Source organism: Thrips palmi, unplaced genomic scaffold, assembly GCF_012932325.1.
Source record: "Thrips palmi isolate BJ-2018 unplaced genomic scaffold, TpBJ-2018v1 HiC_scaffold_10, whole genome shotgun sequence".
NCBI classification, from domain to species: domain Eukaryota; kingdom Metazoa; phylum Arthropoda; class Insecta; order Thysanoptera; family Thripidae; genus Thrips; species Thrips palmi.
In genome coordinates, this window is record NW_023144621.1 from 949,347 (window position 1) to 968,545 (window position 19,199).

Below are 19,199 nucleotides of genomic sequence, written 5' to 3' on the forward strand. Positions count from 1 at the left end.
CTTATAGACACCTTTTGCAGTTAGGCTAGTTCTAAATCTGCACTGAAAGTCACGATTGACTTGGATCTGCTCTGACAGTTAGAATTATTCTATTAGGACGCGTCGATGTGCTTTAGGTATACGAATTTGTACGATTCCGCGTACAAATAGGTGCTAACAAGTTTGCAAGTTTCAAATTTTGCGAGATTACGTACAAAATTGTTCGAATTCATTTATTGTGAAAGAAAGACCATACTGCTTCATCAACTTGACGTTTCTGTCACCAATCCAACAGCCCAACAACTTGAAATCGCGAGAGCATTCAGAGCCAAGGAAGAAGCTGGTAAGCAAAGATATTGCTGAACTCTGCGTGACATTTAGTCGCGCTCGTTTCAAAGTGATGCCACGCTCCACAGTGCACCAGGAGACCTGCGGTGGTGGTCAAAAGTCTGGACGCGTTTTGAGATCCAGGGTCACTAAACAGGACTCGAACCGGACGTGTGCCAGCCAATGGATGCCTTGTTCGAAGAGTAATCCATTCACACGTTCGGTTCGAAGTGACTCTAGAGCTCAAAACGCCTCCGGAATTTGATTGACCTCCTCAACTGGTCCCCTGACCCACTGTGCGCTCCTTGAATGTGAGTGTGCGCACGTCAGCCAAAGTATGTGTTTCAGGAGAGCCTTGTGGCTCGAGTGAGGAACAGCCTGGAGGAAGTCAGGAAGGCGACAAAGAAGGGGAAGGTGGGCCACGATACAACTTAACTCGTTGTGTTCACAACGTTTTGATGTGCCTCGAAAAGTAATATTTCTGTAAACCCACAGATGCACCGATGGCGGACGCGCAACTCGCTGCGAATGCAGAACAAGACGATTGCGAACTGGAAAGGCAAAGAGGTACCCTACTGCAATTCGTAAACCCTTTCAGCTGAGATCATCAAAGTGCTGGGCTGCACGAGGGGTGAATCACTAGTGTACTCATGTGTGCAAATTTGCCCGTACTCATTGTACTCACAAGTTTTGAAAAGGTGAAATTCTCTAGTTTTTCAACTGACTTAACGTCGAGTGCCGTTAAAAACGCTAGATAAAGCCTAAAAACGTTTTAAATTGTGAAATTTATGAGTAAAGCAAGGTATACTCACCCGTACTCACTCATGTGTACACTAGAACCCTGAGGGATTCACCCCGCGGGGCTGCATGTAACCATCCCCCTCCCCCATCCCTGGAACGTGACGTCACGTTGAAACGAATGTGACAAAATGTCACGTTCCTTTGAGCATTGTGTTACGTACGTTTGGATGTGACTGCTCTGCAAACTGAAGTGTGTACATAGTACACTCTTATTAGAGGATGCTTCCAGGCACACTCTTATTACAGCATACTTGCTAGGCACACGCTAAAAAAGAGTGTACATTGCATGTACACGCGAAATAAGAGTGTACCTTGCAAGTACAGGTACACTCTTATTTGGCGTGTACATGCAATGCACGCACACCCTATTTTAGCGTTTGCCAAGCAAGTATGCTGTAAGTAAGAGTGTGTGCTTGGAAGCATGCTCTAATAAGAGTGTACTATGTACACACTTCAGTTTGCAGAGTGAGCTAGTTTATGGCTGATTCACATCCAAACGGATGTGACGGAATGTTGAAACCAACGTGACATTTTGTCACATTCGTTTCAACGTGATTTCACGTTCCCGGAATGAGTACACTACAATTAGTATCTTTCTCGTCTTTCAGAAAGGACACTCCTCGTAGCGGCGGAGGTTCGACGCGCGAGGAACGCGGCGAGGAGAGTTGCCTACAAAAAGCGTCAGTTGACTGAAGAGCAGCTCGAAAGAAAAAGGCATCGCGACAGAGAGCGCATCAAACGTATCAACCGTCTTTTGACTAAAGAGCAGCGCGCGCTGAAGGCCGAACGGGAAAGGGCACGCCGGGCAGGTAAGGGTTGTGAAGAGAGGTTGCTCACGATGCACAGTCCCGGAAGGTACGCCAATAATTCTGACGCGTTTTGAGGCTCTCGAGCGGACGGGTCCCGAACCGGGGAAAACGTGTGACCCCAAACCAAATGGATTGCTCTCCGTGAACGAGGAATTTCCTTATAGGTGGGGTCACACGTTCGGTTCCCAGAAATAACTTCGGTTTGAGTACGTATCAACTAAATACGATACGAAGGAAAGTTCGTAAAACAAGTCATTTTCTAGACGTGCAACGTTCTCAAACTATTTCGTTGCAAGCCCCAAATTTGTAGGCCAAAAATTTGTCGTCACCTCTCGAGGAAAACTATTCGCGACCCCACTTCCTCAACTCGCTCGCACCCCCAAAGAAAAATTTCGAACTACTAAAAAATAACAAAATAAATTTTGGAAAATTATAATTAAACGTCTGGAAAAGAAATATAATCATTCTTTATCCCTAGACTCTAGGGTTTTTGCCGCCTGCGCCGCCGGTCTTCTGGCTCGCACCGTTCCAATGATCAGTAGATAATTGTACATGAATTGATTCCACAGTTATGCCAGAGGAACGTCGCGCGAGGAGAAATGAACGCGAAAGGATTCGCAGAGCAGGTAAGAATAGAGTTCGTTTAACGCGAAACGTGTGCACAAAACGTCAAATTAGCATAACGTGTCATTCGTCAAACTATTTTCATACGTTTCGAGCAAACGTAACCCAATTTTCGCGCTAAATAGCGTACGAATTCGTACGAGAAATTCATCTGCCCAGATACAGTATCTGTGACGTGTTGCAAAAGAAAACACCATTTAATGTGTACGTCTTTGAAATTTTACAGCCAAAGCCAAGATGTACGAGGAACGCGGGATAAAAGCTGAGCGTTTCCTGACTGAAGAGCAGCGCGCCAGGAAATCTGAACGCGACAAGGCGCGCCGGAGAGGTAAGCTGTTAGGAGAGGCTGCTGCCGAGGGGGAAAACAAGTTGAATTTTGGTGTTCATTTTCCTTGAAACAACGTGAAGTAACATAGAAATAACGTGAAATAGCGTTAAGTGGCAGTGAAATAACGCCTAAGTAACGTGAGATAACTTGAAAGAAGAAAAAACAGTGCTCTACAAACCTCACTGTCTACTGTGCATTTGTAAGTGTATACTAAGTAGGCAGTTGAGTTTGTAGTGTGTTCAAAGTTTTTCGAAGTTCGTTGCCGCTCAGAGGTTGTCAAACCTGAATCGAAGGCGTCCTTTTCAAAAGATCTTCTGATACCGTTTCCGGATATAAGGTCGTTTTCGTATAAAGAATCTCATCTCGAACGCAAGTGGGTTTCGCTAAGCTGGTGCTGATCAAAGAGTTAGCGGGACATGTTTCTACTCTACAAACTTTACTGGTTTCTTTGATCTTTCATCTTCAAGTTGCATCACGATCCCTGTCGATTTGTCACCGTCCCGAATGACCACACTGATCGAAATCCTCTGGCGTTTAAAAAAAGATTCTTTATCAGGCGAGACAACGAGACAAGATCGTTTTTTCGGAAACGATAAGATGAGGTGTTTTCAATAGGACTCCTCGGAATGTGCACAACGCCGAATGTTTAACAAATAGTCTTACATGAACTGATTTTGCAGGCAGGTCTATGACTGATGAAGAGCGCGCAAGGAAAATTGAACGGACAAGGAAACGCAGGGCAGGTAAGCGCATGAAGTGCACTGGTAAAACTTTAGCGTAGTATTACCCTCTGTTTTCAAGCGTAATCTGTTTACACGGTAAAAACGGTTTCTGGTTTTCCCAGGAGCCCTATGGCGAAGACATAGGCGATTTCCAGGGGGTTCCTGGGAAAACCAGGAACCGTTTTTACCGTGTACTCTTGAAATCAAGTGTAACAGGCTCATCCGCCAAGATTCCCCCTATATAAATGCATAGGGGAATATCCAGAGTATATGCTTCATTTCAAGCGTAACGTCTTAAGCGTAACTTTATGCTTGACTCGAGCATAGAGTTACGCTTAAGTTTTACCAGTGTGTTTTGCGTTAGCAAACTAAGTAGTAGGTTAACGTGTCTTTTTGTCACATCTGCAGCTTTGACTGGAGGGCCGCCGATTGTAAGATTTATACGCGCCAAAACTGTCCCATTGACTGAGGAGCAACGCGCCAGAAGACAGGAACTACAACGAGCAAGACTGGAGACAAGACGCCTGGAAGGTGAGCAGGGCACAGTGGGCCGGGAGACCGGTGGAGGCGGCCAAAACTCTAGACGCGTTTTGAGCTCCAGAATCGCTAAACAGGACTCGAACCGAACGTTAGAGTGGACGTGATTTTCCACTTTTGTCGATTTTCGATGAGTTCGTGCGTTCTAAATGTTCTTCTTGGTGTCAGAAGTGCATAGCCGAACCCTTACCCGAGCCGTGCCCCAAGGGCCGAAGTGCAGCTACATGCGGCATTTTCCAAAGTCGGAATTTTGGAAAAATTACACCGTCTACGGTAAATGGCCTGAAGTACGACCTCAGACGAAAATTTCTTCGGTTTTGACGTACGACGCCTCCTTCATGCTGAAATCGGCTTAGACAAAACCAAAAAATAAAAAGAGGCTGAGGCAAGCTGAGGGTCTAAAATAACTCAAAATCGCTGAAAAAACGTTAACGCTGGCGCTAACGTGAAAGCAGATGATACTCATGAGAACGTTTATTTAAAGGTATGGTGGTTTAATTTTATTCCACGACTAGTAGAAAAATTTGTTGAAGATGAATGTGACATTTTGTCAATTAATTTGAAAGAGTTATTTGAGAGGGGCCGCCCCCTCTCCAGCGCGGGAGCCATCCAAGGGAGTTGGAACGAAACCAAGGGACTCCCTTGAAATTGAGTGCTGATTTCAAGGCACTCCCTTGGAAATGAACAAAACCAAGGGACTCCCTAGGGAATCAGTAACAGACGAGTATCATCTGCCTCCATGAACGTTCCTTAAATGGAGATTTTGTTTTGTTTAAGCTGGTTTTAGCATGAAGGAGGCATCGTACGTCAAAACCGACAAACTTTTCGTCTGAGGTCGTACTTTGGACCATTTATCCGATGGGCGGTGTTATTTTCTACAAATTCCGCCTTTGAAAAATGCCGCATGTAGCTGCACTTCAGCCCATGGGGCACGGCTTGGGAAAGGGTTACAGACCCAAGTCTTCGCCTACTCACTTTCGACACCAAAACGAACAGTTAAAATGCGCGAACTCATCGAAAATCGACAAAAGTGGAAAACCCATCCAACCTAACCGAACATGTGACCCCACAAATGGATTTCCCCTCCCCGTTCGGAGAGCAAATCCTTAGGTGGAATAACACGTTCGGTTTAAGTCCCGTTTAGCAGCTCTGAAGCTCAAACCCCGTCCAGATTTTGGACCGCCTCCACCGGCCCTTGAACGAGGGACCGTGATGCAACTAACGTGCGCAACGTACGGACGTGGACGAATATCTCAATTTTTATTTTATTGTGCTCAGACAAGTCTGCGACGACACGGCAACGCGTCACAGCAGAACTCAACAAGGAAGACCCGACCGAGGGTGGTAAAACCAGGGGTAAACCAGGTATGTATTTTCACTCGCAGTGTACCCTACGAACCTTCAGGTCATTATGGTTGCCATTTCCGCTTTCGCAGTGCCTCCTGAATTGGCGGAGGCGCGACGCCTCAGAAAGCTGCAACTCAAGAGAGAGACCAGGCCATCGCGAGCAGGTGAGGCAAGGGTCACCAACACTGCAGGAAATAACCACAACAAAAGTACACACATTTCTGGCAAATTTTTTGATCAGGAATTTAGTGTACTTTTCAAGTACAACAATTGTTGTATACAAAGTACAATAGAACCGGCTGCTGCGCAGTCCAGGGCTCGTTGTGGTTTGTACAATTCTCGTTGTACTTTCTATAATCCCTATTGTGCTTTTATTGTACAGTTTTTGTTGTAATATCCACACTTTTTCTTGCAGTGAAGTACACTCTCAATCTGGGCTGCTCTGTGAGAGCAAGTGCCTTTGTCAGTTCGCACCCACACTGTGGCAAAAAGCTACGGAAATTCTGTAAATGAGTTGTGATGATTGTCCGTAGCCTACTTGTCAATGTCCTTTATAGGCGTTACAGTTTTCTCCGCAGAACCTCACAGTATCCGCCGTAGGACTTACAGTGTTCACCGTCGGACTATGCAGTCTCCCAGAAAACTGTAAGGTACTACGGACACGACTGAACGGTCCTGCGGAGAATACCTGCCCCCCCCCCGGACTCTGGATCCGCCACTGCGGAGAATATTGATAAAAGGGCTACAGAGAGTCTTGCCATTAAAAATTTAACAGAATTTTCCGTAGCTTCTTTGCACTTAGTGGTTAAATGAAAACTCCCTACTGAAACGCCTTCGTTTGCAACTGCAACTGACAAAGGCGCTTCCTCACATAATACCCCAGGATATGAGAGTGTACACATGCATTTCGATTTTAAAAAAATTAGAAAATTGTTTAACCTTGTTCTTTTTAACTGCCCAGTGTCTTTACTGACGGAGGAGCAGCGTCAAAGTATCATCGAAGCCAAACTAGCATTCCGAGCACAGCTACTAGGTACCTACTTGCGGTTTGTGAAAAGGGGGAGATTGACATTTCAGCAAATCACTGGTATTCTTTCCAATTTTACAGCCCCACTCACGGAGGAAGAGCGGGAAAGAAGGAGCAAACATGTAGAGGAATTCCTGGCAAGACAAGGTGAAGACCGCAGTTGTTCAACCTGAATCACACTCATTGAAAGATTTATCAAATTGACATTATTTTAAACTTTTCAGCGGAAAAGCAATCTTCCAAGGAGACAGGACATGAAAGCAATGCTGAGACAGAATCTGATTCAGAGGACGACGCAGAGCTGAAGAAAAACCCCAAAAAGGGTAAGTGCACTGAAATTCACAAGGTGAGACATCTGACCAATTTTTGGCGATACAAAAAGTCTGATGGAAAAGTTCATACACAAATGTTTGAGCAAAAAGGGTCATACTTAAATGAATGACCGGAAAAAGGTCAGACATCACCATTGTCCCTTGCTTAGCCTGGGGATATGTCAATCTTTATCAGTGATTCAAAATAGTACACAGCAAATCCAAGTGTGAGACAGTCTTACACTATTTAGTGCGAACCACAATGTCTCACGCTTCCAAGTGTGAGCCACGTTTGTCCTACGCTTGCAAGTGTGAGACACGGCTTGTCTCACATTTGCAAGCGAGGGTCCTGTGGCATTGAACCAAAGTGAACCACAGGCCGCAAGTGTGAGACAAGCGGTGTCTCACTCTTGCAAGCGTGGGACAGACGTGGTGGCTCACGCTAAGGCGTAGACATAGTTGGTCGCACTAAATAGTGTGAGACTTTCTCACTTTTGGATTTGCAGCAGTTATGACCCTTTTCGGTCACACATTTTAGTATGACCGTTTCTCGATCATACTTTTCAGTATCACCCCCTAAAGGGTCAAACGCCTCACCTTTCAATTTTCAGTATGATTGTGAGCAGCGCATGCGGATTCTTTAGAGCAACATTTTTTAATTCTATTTTGTAAATTTAGGCAGCACCCCGACAGAGAGTCAACCCTTCAAGGGGCAGATGTTCCTGTTTCAGGAGCTAACAGAGGTAATTTCAGTCAAATTATACGGCATCAGCCCGGTGTCGTTGGATCAAAGGGGCAAAGAACTTACTCAAAATTTGTACACCGTTATTTCAAATTCACGTTATCTCACGTTATTTCATTGTTATTTCAACGTTATCTCAAGGGTATTTCAACGTTATTTCACGTTCTTTCGCGTTACTTCACCGTTAATTCACGTTATTTCTAGGAAAATATACACCAAAATTCAAGTTGTTTGCCCCTTTGCGTTGGATAGGTACAACATCTAACAGTATTTAAATGCCCATCTCTAATTATAGTCCACCTTCATTTTATTTTTTAAATCCAGGATTGCGTTGAGCTTGAGAACTCGAAAGAGGAGGGGACTGGCATATTTTGCCACTGGAATGCGTTTCGTTACGCTGACCAGGCGACGTCGTCCACGGCTGCGGCGCGGCGGTTGCTGGACGGAGTGTTCACCACGGAGGCGCTGGCCGTGTGCAGCGTCGCTCAGTTCAGCCTCAGACCATGTCTGGACCCGAAAGGATCCAATGCCATTATAGGTACGAAGGGCTTCGTACTATAAATTCCTTCGAACAATTTCTGTACGTGGTCAAACGGTCTCGCGCAACTTTGCGCGTGCACTGATGGAGCACTTATGCGTGCACTGACGACACACACAGAGCACCTGAGTACTGACCACACACATAGACCAGTGTTCTGAGTAGTTTACGCATGGAGCACTGTGTACTGAGTCCACACCTAAGACTTCTGTTTTCTTTTCGCCCAAATTTGTACACGATTCCGTACGAATGTGTGCAAATCTGCCTACGACTGTATGAAAAAGTTCGTAGGTTTAAAATTGCGTCAGACCACGTACAGAATTGTGCAAATAGATTTAGTGTGTTTACTGGCTGGAAAGGAAAAATCGTTTGGTAACCTGAGTTTGACCCGTTTCAGAACAAGCCCTACTCTGGCAACGAAGAAAGAACCTGTCGCCGGAGAAGAACGAGAAGTTGATACGATTTTCTATGGTTTACCGGCTCAGCGAATACAGAGTATTGGATCCGGAGGATGCAGAAAAGAGAGGGAAGTCAAAAGATAGAAGGAAAAGGGATGCCAGTGCCAACTCTGACTCCGAGGACGCTGACGGGGCGCCGAAGCAGAGGCCGAGGAGGAAATATAAGTCGGGTAAGTGAGATTCCAAACGCTTTAAACATAGATCTATATCTTTCTAATATGATACAAAATTCATCAATGGGGAATTTCTAGCCTATGCTTGATTTCGAGCGTTTCGTCCTCTAGCGTAACATTATGCTTTTCACACAATCATACAGTTACGCTTTATTTTAACCACACTGAGAGAACCTTACAAACTATTTTGGGCCTTACAAAGAAAAACAGTTTGTTATAACAAAGTATTTTGAGCACACATAAGCTTACCAAAAAAATACTTCGTAATTTACGACCTATTTCTTCGTATTACAAAGTAAATTACTTTGTACCACGTATGCTCAAAATACTTTGTAAGGTTTAAAGCGTGCAGTATGTAGACTTTTCAAGAAGTTCCTATTCCTCATCTTCCAGCCAAGATCAAGGGAAGTACTTTTGGCCATATCCCGACAGAGGGCTCAAGCTACGAGGGACAGATGTACCAGTGCGAGGAGCTGACAGAGGTAAGTTCAGTTTTATCCGCCCTTTCTCGAAATATAGGTCGTGTGTCGACCATGCCTGCGTGTTACGAAAGTATTCAAATGATAGTTTCCTATTAAGGTCCTTTTTTCTGTCTTTCAATTCCAGGATTGCGTTGAGCTCCAGGACTCGAAAGGAGAGGGGACTGGGGTATTTTGCAACGGAGTCGAGTACAAAATCGCTGAGACGAGGACATCGGCAACGGCGGTGGCGCGACGGTTGATGGACGGAGTGTTCACCTCGGAAGCCATGGCAACGTGCAGCTTGACCGGGATCAAGGCACGCGGCAGAGCGAAAGTGAGAATAGATAGACCAACTCTCGACCCGAAAGGAACCAAAGCCATAATAGGTACGTTAGCTCCACAAAATATTATGGGACATTTCTTGTTTCGTGAGTTGTGCAATTTTAAGCACATCCGACGGTGATACAACTGTGTTCCCGCCTGGTGATACGTTGTGTCCGACGCCTATTGCAAATTGTTCTTTCATTAGACAATTTGTCTCACCTGGTGGACTCAAAATTCGGACGTGCTAAAAATTGCATCAGCCATGGGACGAAAAAGGACCCATGACATTTAGTGTGTCGTCTAAAGGTATTTTTCGGTTAAAAAAATCGTTTGTTAACCTCAGTTTAACCCGTTCTAGAACAAGCCTTGCTCTGGCAAGAAACGAAGAACTGGTCGCAAAAGCAGACCCCAATAATGATTCGTACTGCCATGAGTTGCCGGGTCAGCGAAATCAAGGCCATGAAACGTGCAGAGAAGCCAGAAAATAAAGGAGAGGTGGCAGAGACGGACGAGTCAGTGAAGACGAAGGAAAGAGAAAGGACAGAAGAGAGACGCGAGATGGAAGAGACAGTGAAAACAAAGGAGGGAGAGAAGACAGAAGAGAGAGAGGAGATGAAAGAGACAGTGAAAACAAAGGAGGGAGAGAAGACAGAAGAGAGAGGAAAGATGGAAGAGACTGTGAAAACAAAGGAGGGAGAGAAGACAAAAGAGAGAGAGAAGACACAAGATACAGTAACAATGGAGACGAGGAGGAGTAGACGGAATAAACAGTGAACACTCTAAAATGTCATGGACACTAAATCGCCTTGTGATGACAAAAAGAAGCCTAAGACGTAGACCGATCCCAATTTTAAGTCACTTCTGTATGCTGTGCAGCTACGTACCCGTTCGTGTTACAAAGAAAGATTGTTTGTGTTGAAGTCTGATAATTTGTTTTCAAACATGTTCGTTTATAAGAGTATTATAAGAGTATTTGTTGTAGGAGTTTTAAATAAGTAGTATTGTGTAAGAGTAAGAGTGTAAGAGTCAGAGTACTGAATTATATACAAATCATAAAACATTTCTTATATTTATCCTAAAAAATGCAGCAGTTCCTAAAAATAACATTTACAACCAAGCGACAACCACAATTTTCACAGTGTGCATGCAATTTTCTTCGTAAAAAGTTGTAGTTCCCTTTCTTGTAACGAACCAAAGTGTCGGAAAAGTCGTTTTGATCTGAAAAATACCTTGGTTTCTCCATCATGTTTCGGAGCGCCTGCGAACCTTGGATGCGCGCCCGTCGAGCTCCTGTGAGTTGCGGGCTGGCCTATCCAACGTCCGCAGGCGCCATGACCGCAGCAGAGGCCGGCTGGCGTGGAGCCAGCGGAGCTTACAATTGTGCTGGAAATGTATCCTCAAACGAGAACAAAGGCCTTCCAATGCGGACAGAACGCCCTTCCTCGAAGTTTTCCAGAATCCCTATTTTCTGAAGTGAACGGGGAACCGCGCCAGGGTCGCCACTTGCCATGGTGCCTTGGGCCCGGTGTCACGGAAGGCATAGGGTGGGATGCATTCTTTTTGGCAGTACTATCGAAATCGTTGCAGCTAGCGGTGTAAAAAAATTAGCCGACTTTGGGTCGGGCGGTTCAACTTAAATCAGCTGACTATCTAAATTCGTCTAACATCGACAATTCCGATTTGACGCCAGAAAAAAGTTTCCCGTCCTTCACTCTCGTCCTGCAATCGACATGTTGTCAATATTCATCAACGTTCGTGCAAATTACTAGGATTTTGTTAAAAAGCTTAAAAGATTTGTCAAGACAAAATTGATGGCGATGTTTGTAAAACAATTAAAAACGTGATTACGCTCATTAATGTGCACGCACAAACGTCAATACGTTATTAAACAAAAACTCAGTACGAGTCTGAGTGTTTTGTTCTGAGAGAGTGGCTCCCACACTCAAAGTCAATGGACAGTTTTTGTTACCAACTGGAGACAATCTAGTGCAAAGCTGGTGACAAAACTAACGAGTTAGTGACAAATTCGTTACCGTCTGGTTACAATTTTGTCACCAGATTTGGAAAAGCCCATAATTGTTTCCATTTGGAGGCAAAAATTGTTCATGTACGTGAAAAGTTCCATGTTACTGGTGGCGGTCCTCTTGCCAGACTTTGGCAGAGGCCTCCAGGTGCGGCGGGAGAGCGCCTGCGGTCTGCAGTGTAGGCAACCCATTAGACTCCAGAGGTGTAGGGGTCACCGTCCGCAAGGCGCTTTCGAAAGGAGAAAGCTGCATTCAACTGAGCGATTGATAGTCAAACATGCAATTGACCTAAACTCAGTTTTGGGCAAACAAAGATGCTTTCATTGGTGTTTACCTGATACCAGGGAAGATATCTCAAGTAAAACTCACCTCTGCTCAACCAACGAGCGCCCTGGTTATGCGAAGAGAAGCTAACTCTGAACCTCTGAATAAAGCCTCATCGTGTAAATTTATCTCTGACTGGTCTCCAAAACTTCATTTGTTCCTCTTGACAAAATAATATATTTCATATAAACATTTGACAGTGGGACTAGACTGGGCAACATTTTCAGATTGACGTTAATAAAAAATATATGAAGATCAGAATGCGCACATGCAGCACATTTCCTGCGCATATGAAATGAAGCTTCTTAAATACACAGTTACAGAACAGGCTTAAGTTACAAACATAGTAAAACTAGATAAACAAATTGACTTGGGCCCTTCAAACTTAGTAGACGTGGTAGACCTGTAATCGAAGGCCATGTGTAGCTCAGAGATTCAAATGAACGACTGCGTCCAGACATGGGCAAGAAGACCTGCAGTACGATGGCTTTGAAAACTCAAGAAGAAGAATGGTATTGGGAAAGAACCCTGCAGTCTAAGTGAGTATGTTAAGTAAACTGTCTTTCTGTTCTCTTTCCAGTTGAAGTTTTCTTTCTTCTAGAACTCTGATTGTATTATTGACCTTGTAGTCGAACTGAGTAAAAATGGTGTACCAGTAAATCAAGAGGCAAACATATGAACAACATTTTGCGTTATATTTCATGTATACACAAGATTAAGGACAAAAAGAAATGGGAGATCTACACTAAATGCAGTACGAAAAAAAATTAAAATCAAGTATCCCAAATTCTTTGGGTAAATGACACATGAATTAATGTTGCTAACATAGGTACTATGTTCCATCACATAATTAATTAACTTGTACTTTCACTTTTCATTCACCATAGGGTGGAATGGCACTAAACTAGAGATTAATAGGATTGCATCTTTTCTACTCGTGTCAACAAAAAAAATCATTAAAAATACCAGAATGTTTGACTCGACACAAGAAAAGAAGATTACCGATGCTCCATTAATTAGAAGGATTTTGAAGTTACACAAAGCGGTAACAGAGGATGGTCCCTCTAGAAAACTTAAAAATTAAACAAAACTTAAGCGTAAAATACTGCATTGAACATGCACAGCCAATCCTTGTCATTAACTTCGATCGCAGGACTTGCTTGAACAAATCAAAATTCCCTCACAGCAGCCTTGTCATTATTTTTGATCAGAGGACTTGCTTGGACAACATAAAATTCCCTCACGACAGCAAATTCTTGTCACTAAATTGGATCGTAAGAATTGCTTGAACTACTCGTAACTCCCTTACAGCAGCCAATCCTTGCCATTGACTTTGATCGTGTCGAGGGGAGTGATTGAGTCAGAGAGACCACCAATGATCTTGTCCAGCCTCTGCTTGTCGTAGCCGGGCGCCGCGCGCACTTCGAGTCGCTTCAGCTTCTGCAGGGACTGCCGCGACAGCACGTGCACCATGACGAAGTCCAGGGCGGCGTCCAGCACCTCGGGCGTCGCGTCCTCCACCACCAGCCCCAGCGACTCCAGCGCCGCCATGTCCTTGGTGACGGGCAGGAACTCGACGCGCAGCGCGATGGAGCGCAGGGCGTGCAGGCCGGGCAAGAGGCTGAGGAAGGAGGGCTCCTTCGCGGTCTTGACCACGGCGTTCATGTCGAGGAAGGTGATGGCGCCCTTCCAGTGGGTCAGCAGGTCCGTCAGGATTCTGTCCTCTCTGGGTGCGTCACTGCCCTTGCTCAAGTGATCGAACCAGTCTTTGGTGAGATGGATCTCCAATTGCGTCAACTAGAAAGAGAGCAGTACAAAATCATGGTAAAGCAAGTGACAGGACCAATTGAACAGTTTGAAAGGATTTAGCTGGTAAACTGGAACTGGCATCTTATAGGAGGTGCTAGTAAGGGTAAGTTTAGGAAGAAAAGTAAAGGGTAAGCTCCTATGGCGCTACTGTCTTGATTCTGACCCATCCCCCGATCAGTCATTTCAACGAAACACGAAATTTGAGCATGAAATCCCTGAGAAATGGATGCCGAGATGCCTGATGAATACTAGAGGGATGTGTGCTTTTCTCACCCTGTACGTTTCTTCCCTACCTTACCCCTGACTACTGTAACTGGAGAACAGGTCACATGGCTCATAAAGGGCCTCACCTACAAGGCTCTAATCAACTTTTTTTAAGCTATTTAAAAGCGATAATAATTAATTGTCTGTGACTGCTGCTATTTGCTACCAAATAAAGCTACTCAACACAAAATGCCTGAACAAAGTTTACAGTATTTCATGGACGTACTGTACAAAAATTGGATTCTATTCTTTGCCTTAAAAATACGCCATGGTCCATAATTTGAGGTTCAGAAAAGTGCCTTCATAGTATAACAAACAGTTCCGATTAAAAACAAGGATGATCAACATTCAGATCAGGTTTAAACAAGACAAGTTCTGAATCTCCACTCAAAAGAAAACTACCCAACATTAATTGAATATTTATTTAAACTCTTTAGTCAGAAGGCGCGGTAAAATGATTATGCTGCACATACACAAATAAACATATTATTAATGAAAGTTTATCAGAATATAAATAAAAATTTAACGACCGCAAGAGAAAAGTAGTGAGTGCACTGTAGGCCAAACTTCGCTCCCTGAGAAGTCATCATGATCCTGATGATTTTGTTTTGTAGTGCTATGCAAATCATTAACACCCTATTTGCCTTCTTCTAAATCGAGGGCTCCTATTCAAAAGATTTTATCTGGATGTTCTCCTCAAGAGAATCTTATCTTGAATGCAGGCGAATTTCACTTAGTTTGATCATCAGCTACAAATTAATTCAATTTGTGATTTAATTCACTTTAATCTAAAGATGAAAGACCAAAGAAACCAAAAGTGCATGTAGAAATATATTCTGTTTACTCTTGTATCCGTCCCAATTGATCAATCCCAGTGAAATTGGCCTGTGTTTAAGATGAGATTCTCTTTGGGGGAACACCCAGATAAGATTTTTTTAATAGGACCCCTTGAAATGCCATGATTTCAATATCTATTTCTCTTACTTGTAAAGCTCTGCATTTTTAAAAATAAATGGAAAACTACATACCTTGCTGAACAGCTTTTTGCTGTGACATTCTGAGTCAAACTCGCCACTATAGGCGTCTCTTTCTTCATCCACATTATTGAAAACAATTTTCAGCGTCGTAAGATTTTGCATGGATCCCAAAGTGTCAAGGACATTCACCTTGATCAAAGAAGTTGTACCTGGCACAAATGGTACAGGGCCCCAGGCGATATTCCACCATATCTTCTTGGGTACCTTGACCTTCATAGAAACCACAAGCTCCACCATTGCCCGAACTGTGCAACGTAGTGTGGTAACATTCTTCTTTAAATGGCGTATTACTTTCAACAAATCCTTTGCATATTTTTCTTCTGTGGCCCACTTGGCATCACCTAGATTCAACTCCTACATGAAACAGAAAACAAAGATCAAGGTCAGCAAATTCTTTTTAAAATAATCGTCCTATCTTGAAAGATAACATCAGTGTTTGGAAAAATGACGTCTCGCTGATTTTAAGATAATTGTTACAAATTCTAAGGCAAGAAGTGACACTGCATTATTAACAAAGTTTTTATGCCATTGAAGGCCTCATTCAGAAGAAAGGCTTCTCCTGAATAATGAGAACCTATGCCACATGAAAGTTCTCACAATAACAGACCTCCAATTTTAATCAGTTCTTAAGGGAAGATTCTGGTGACAGAATTACTTTCTTCAAAATGGGTGAATGTTTGATGAAAATATTAGGTCTTTTTAAGTATAAAAGAAAATTCTAATTTTAGAGGCACAGTTAGCAAGGATTTTGTTGTTCCACAAATTATCAATTGAACTCCTGCACAGCATAATGCGGATTCATTCACCTCAAATTAAAAGTAAAAACACTCAAATTGTTTTATCGCAAATTTCAAGGTGCACATAAATTTGACAGCAAGTAAAACATGTAATTACTCACTTTGACATTTATGTTACTGATCAAAAGTGCTGCCACAACAGCATCAATCTTGGCATCTGGTTTCCATTTGGGAGCCCTGCTTCCCGTGTAAGCCTGTGTGCTCCTTGCAAGGTCTGACAAATCCAGACATCGGACTCCAGTCGTCTTTTGGATTGTTGTGATGAATTTGGCATGGTTCTTAATGGTGTACTTAACTTCGTCTATACTGCTTCCTGCTGAAATGAAATTATGGCATTAGCAAACAAATATTATGGAACAGAAATGGGTAAAGATAATGGCAACGCTGAGAGGCATTAACTAAGTGTCATACTGTTAAACCAAGTGCTTCTCCACCTCCAAAATGACCCTTTATTGTTTTAAAAACAATTCTTAGAAGAGCATTTTAAAAACTGAAGTGTCATAGTATAGGGTGCAGCATGGAAGTATGGAACCTGATTTGAATGTACTAGTTCAATGAGAACAGCAGTCTTAATGACTTTCTAACTAGCTAGATAAACTATCATGATTGAAATATCCTTTACAGCAATAAGATTTTTAAAAAAAATGGAATGTTCTCAAAATATATCTGACCCTGCATAGACTTTCAACTTACTTGTGGAGCAACCAGCAGCTGCTTTTTCAGTCTTTCATTCTCAGCCTCAAGCATCTTGAGGCGCATGTTGGCATGAACTGCAGAGAGAGACGGAACATCCACTGGCTCATTCTCCGTCCCGGCCTGGAATAAAAGACAAATATTGATGTCAGTGAAAATATTTGAAGAATCTGACAACAAATTAGAGAAATTGGTACTGCTGATGAGCACCTTGAACACAGGCAAAAATTATCAAAATCAGTAGGACAGTCAACTAGACCCTGAGAGGCTTCTGCATGATTAAAGAGCAAAAGTACTGCCAAAAGAATAAATTTTTATAAAGACATCCATGCCTTAGATATTTGCGCTACGAGGTACACTTGTAATTTTAAGAAACAAAACTTTCAAACAATCTGTCGCAAAGAACCAAGAACAAGATGGTACTAAATGCAAACATCTTAGGTGGAATTTAAGCATCATAATAAGATCTAACAAGCACGATACTGGGCTATATGAGCATCCAGTAAAAGCAATTCATACTGTGGCTTACTTCAATATGTTGGAAAACTTCCAACCAAATTTTAAGCTGAGTGATAGGAGAAGAATCTTTTACAAGCTGAGAGACCATGAGGGGGTAATTCATGGTTTGCAGGAGCAGTGCCCAAAAAAATTTGAGTCCATGGAATAATAATGAAATCATAGCAACATCACAGGTGATAATAGTGGCAAAATGAAAAGCTACAATGTGAAATTATTTCCAATCAAGATCAGTGTCAGAGGTCCAGAGGTGTGATTTGTAGATCTGCTCACCTTCAGGCGTTTTGCTGGCGGCGCCATTGGAGGTTGAAGAATGTTGCGCCAACCACAGAAGAATACTTGTCAACCTGGAACAAACATAAAAGTAACTAAATAAAATTGAAACAAATTGCTTGAAGAGTAGTGACCCCTCGATTTTGGATAAGTTTGCAGGAGGAGCTATCTTTTAAAATCGAGCAGCCCCCCAAGACCCTTTTCCATGGGACAACAATCCCAAGACCCGCAGCCATGCGCAATTTACAAAAATTAAATTTGGGCTCAAGTTTATATTAAAAACTGCACAGAGGGATATTAACGTTTTTTAAAAGCAAGCAGATACGAAAGAAAATCACTAGTGATTTTACCCTTAATAATGTGGCCGAATCATATTTATAAACAAACAAGATTTTCAGAAGAAAAATATGATTCTGGTTTATTAGTAGGACTGAATTTAAATGACCAACCTGTTCTGCTGAAAAGCTTCAACAGTCAATGAACCAAATCTCTTCTCATAAAAAAAAATCAAGGTTTCACTCAACACGGGGAGGGGGCTTGGGAGGGAGAGGGTAGGGGAGGTTTGGGGCTTACAAGACAAGGTCCAGGAGAAGGGAGAGGGGGAAAAGAACTTAATCACTTCTCCGCAACAGCAACATTCCTTTGCATGGCAGAAAAATGTGCAATCCAGTGAGGAGAGTGATAGGTCACTAGTCAGTAGGAGTAAGGGGGCCAGGGGAGGCGCCAGGGGAGGGGGCCAGGGGGCGGGCAGGGGGACAGGGGGGGGGAATGTTCAGCGTAACGCTGCGGTTCGTGGAGGGCGGGGGATCCGAGCCAGCAAACGTTACGCTTAACACGTTACTTAAAAGCGCACAGTTCAGAAGATTTGATAACAGTTAATGAGCGTAAAATATGGTGTTTAACTGAAAACTTTGGTTCATGTTACGCTGGGAGAAGGGGTGGGCGGTCTGGCCCAGCGTAACGCCGCGTGACGTCATAGGAGAACCCCCGGGGATCTCTCTCTCTCTCTCTCTCTCTCCTCTCTCTCTCTCTCTCTCTCTCTCTCACTCTCACTCTCACTCTCACTCTCTCTCTCTCTCTCTCTCGCACCCACTTGTGGGGCATCCAGTTCAGTATCGAAACAGCGACCAAAAATTTCTTTCAGTCAGTCCGCAGAAGAACTTCGCCACTCAAAACGACACCCAAAGCGTGACACCTGACTCAAACGCGGAAACAACCCCAACCGCATCATGTGGTGCAGGTCGCTGTCGCCGTTGTTCTGCTTACCAGGTCAAAGCACGAAACGCGGCTTGGTCAGTTACAAATCAGAAGGGCGTCACATCACACTGCGTGACTGGAGCTGACATACGTACCTGACGTGACACACTGGGCGACAGCAGGAGTAACTCGTCCAGAACTAGCCGGCCGGCGTCTTGGCGTAAATTTCTTCGCACGCCGGGCTCCGTGGATCGTGGTGGCTCCGGCACTCGGTCTGCCTTCCACAACGCTCGCGCGTGTACTGGCGTGGCGTGGCGGCGTGGCCGTGGCGAGCTGCTGCCGCTTGCCGCTGCCGCCGCCGCTACTACTACCGCTGCCCCGCTGCCTCGGCACTACTGCAACTGCAACGAGACAAACAACACTACCACTGCTGCCGCCGCCGCCACCGACCCCGGCCCATGCTGGCCCGTGCCGTGTCGTGCCGCCGCCATGCCGTGCCACCGGCAGCAGCGGACTGATTCCGAGAATCATTTCCGTCGCTGTCTCTCTCGCACTCATGGGGCGTCGCGCGCAGGTGCGAGAGAGAGAACGACGAAAACAAACCCGCCTCTCGGAATCAGTCTCAGCCTGCCGCGCGGAGGTGGAGGGGAGGGGTGGGGGATGGAGCGGCGAGGGTGCCGGGCTGGCAGGCTGATTCCGAGAGTCGTCTTCGTCGCTGTGTCTCTCTCGCACTCATGGGGCGTCCGTGTTAGGAGCG

General features: G+C 44.2%; 2 protein-coding genes across 15 annotated transcripts in view; one reads left to right on the forward strand and one right to left on the reverse strand.

Annotated features, from left to right (window-relative positions):
* LOC117654230 (plectin-like) overlaps positions 1–10,568 on the forward strand; it is a 47,275-nt gene extending 36,707 nt beyond the window's left edge. For 11 of the 12 annotated variants that reach the window (XM_034400510.1, XM_034400505.1, XM_034400508.1 and 8 more), the window contains 19 exons: positions 275–322; positions 643–720; positions 802–873; positions 1,716–1,916; positions 2,486–2,542; positions 2,767–2,868; positions 3,549–3,611; positions 3,999–4,121; positions 5,406–5,492; positions 5,564–5,638; positions 6,436–6,507; positions 6,583–6,648; positions 6,726–6,824; positions 7,491–7,555; positions 7,879–8,092; positions 8,490–8,720; positions 9,117–9,205; positions 9,330–9,570; positions 9,867–10,568. In XM_034400510.1, coding sequence (XP_034256401.1) covers positions 275–322; positions 643–720; positions 802–873; positions 1,716–1,916; positions 2,486–2,542; positions 2,767–2,868; positions 3,549–3,611; positions 3,999–4,121; positions 5,406–5,492; positions 5,564–5,638; positions 6,436–6,507; positions 6,583–6,648; positions 6,726–6,824; positions 7,491–7,555; positions 7,879–8,092; positions 8,490–8,720; positions 9,117–9,205; positions 9,330–9,570; positions 9,867–10,282 — 2,399 coding nt within the window. In that variant the 3' untranslated portion in view covers positions 10,283–10,568. The remainder of the gene's footprint in view (positions 1–274; positions 323–642; positions 721–801; positions 874–1,715; positions 1,917–2,485; positions 2,543–2,766; positions 2,869–3,548; positions 3,612–3,998; positions 4,122–5,405; positions 5,493–5,563; positions 5,639–6,435; positions 6,508–6,582; positions 6,649–6,725; positions 6,825–7,490; positions 7,556–7,878; positions 8,093–8,489; positions 8,721–9,116; positions 9,206–9,329; positions 9,571–9,866) is intronic. The other variant, XM_034400506.1, reaches the window with a different exon arrangement.
* Positions 10,569–12,530: 1,962 nt separating this feature from the next.
* On the reverse strand, positions 12,531–18,790 carry LOC117654238. Of its 3 annotated transcripts, none has more exons than XM_034400547.1 (6): positions 18,598–18,790; positions 17,246–17,319; positions 16,457–16,579; positions 15,865–16,076; positions 14,958–15,320; positions 12,531–13,653 (listed from the first exon to the last, which is right to left on the reverse strand). In XM_034400547.1, exons 5-6 carry the CDS (start codon positions 15,201–15,203, stop codon positions 13,162–13,164), a joined length of 738 nt encoding a protein of 245 aa, XP_034256438.1. In that variant the 5' UTR covers positions 15,204–15,320; positions 15,865–16,076; positions 16,457–16,579; positions 17,246–17,319; positions 18,598–18,790; the 3' UTR covers positions 12,531–13,161. The 3 variants fall into 3 exon arrangements, with proteins under 3 accessions (XP_034256438.1, XP_034256436.1, XP_034256437.1); XM_034400545.1 differs by having other exon boundaries at positions 15,865–16,079; XM_034400546.1 differs by lacking the exon at positions 18,598–18,790 and adding an exon at positions 18,512–18,570 and having other exon boundaries at positions 15,865–16,079.
* Positions 18,791–19,199: the final 409 nt, after the last annotated feature.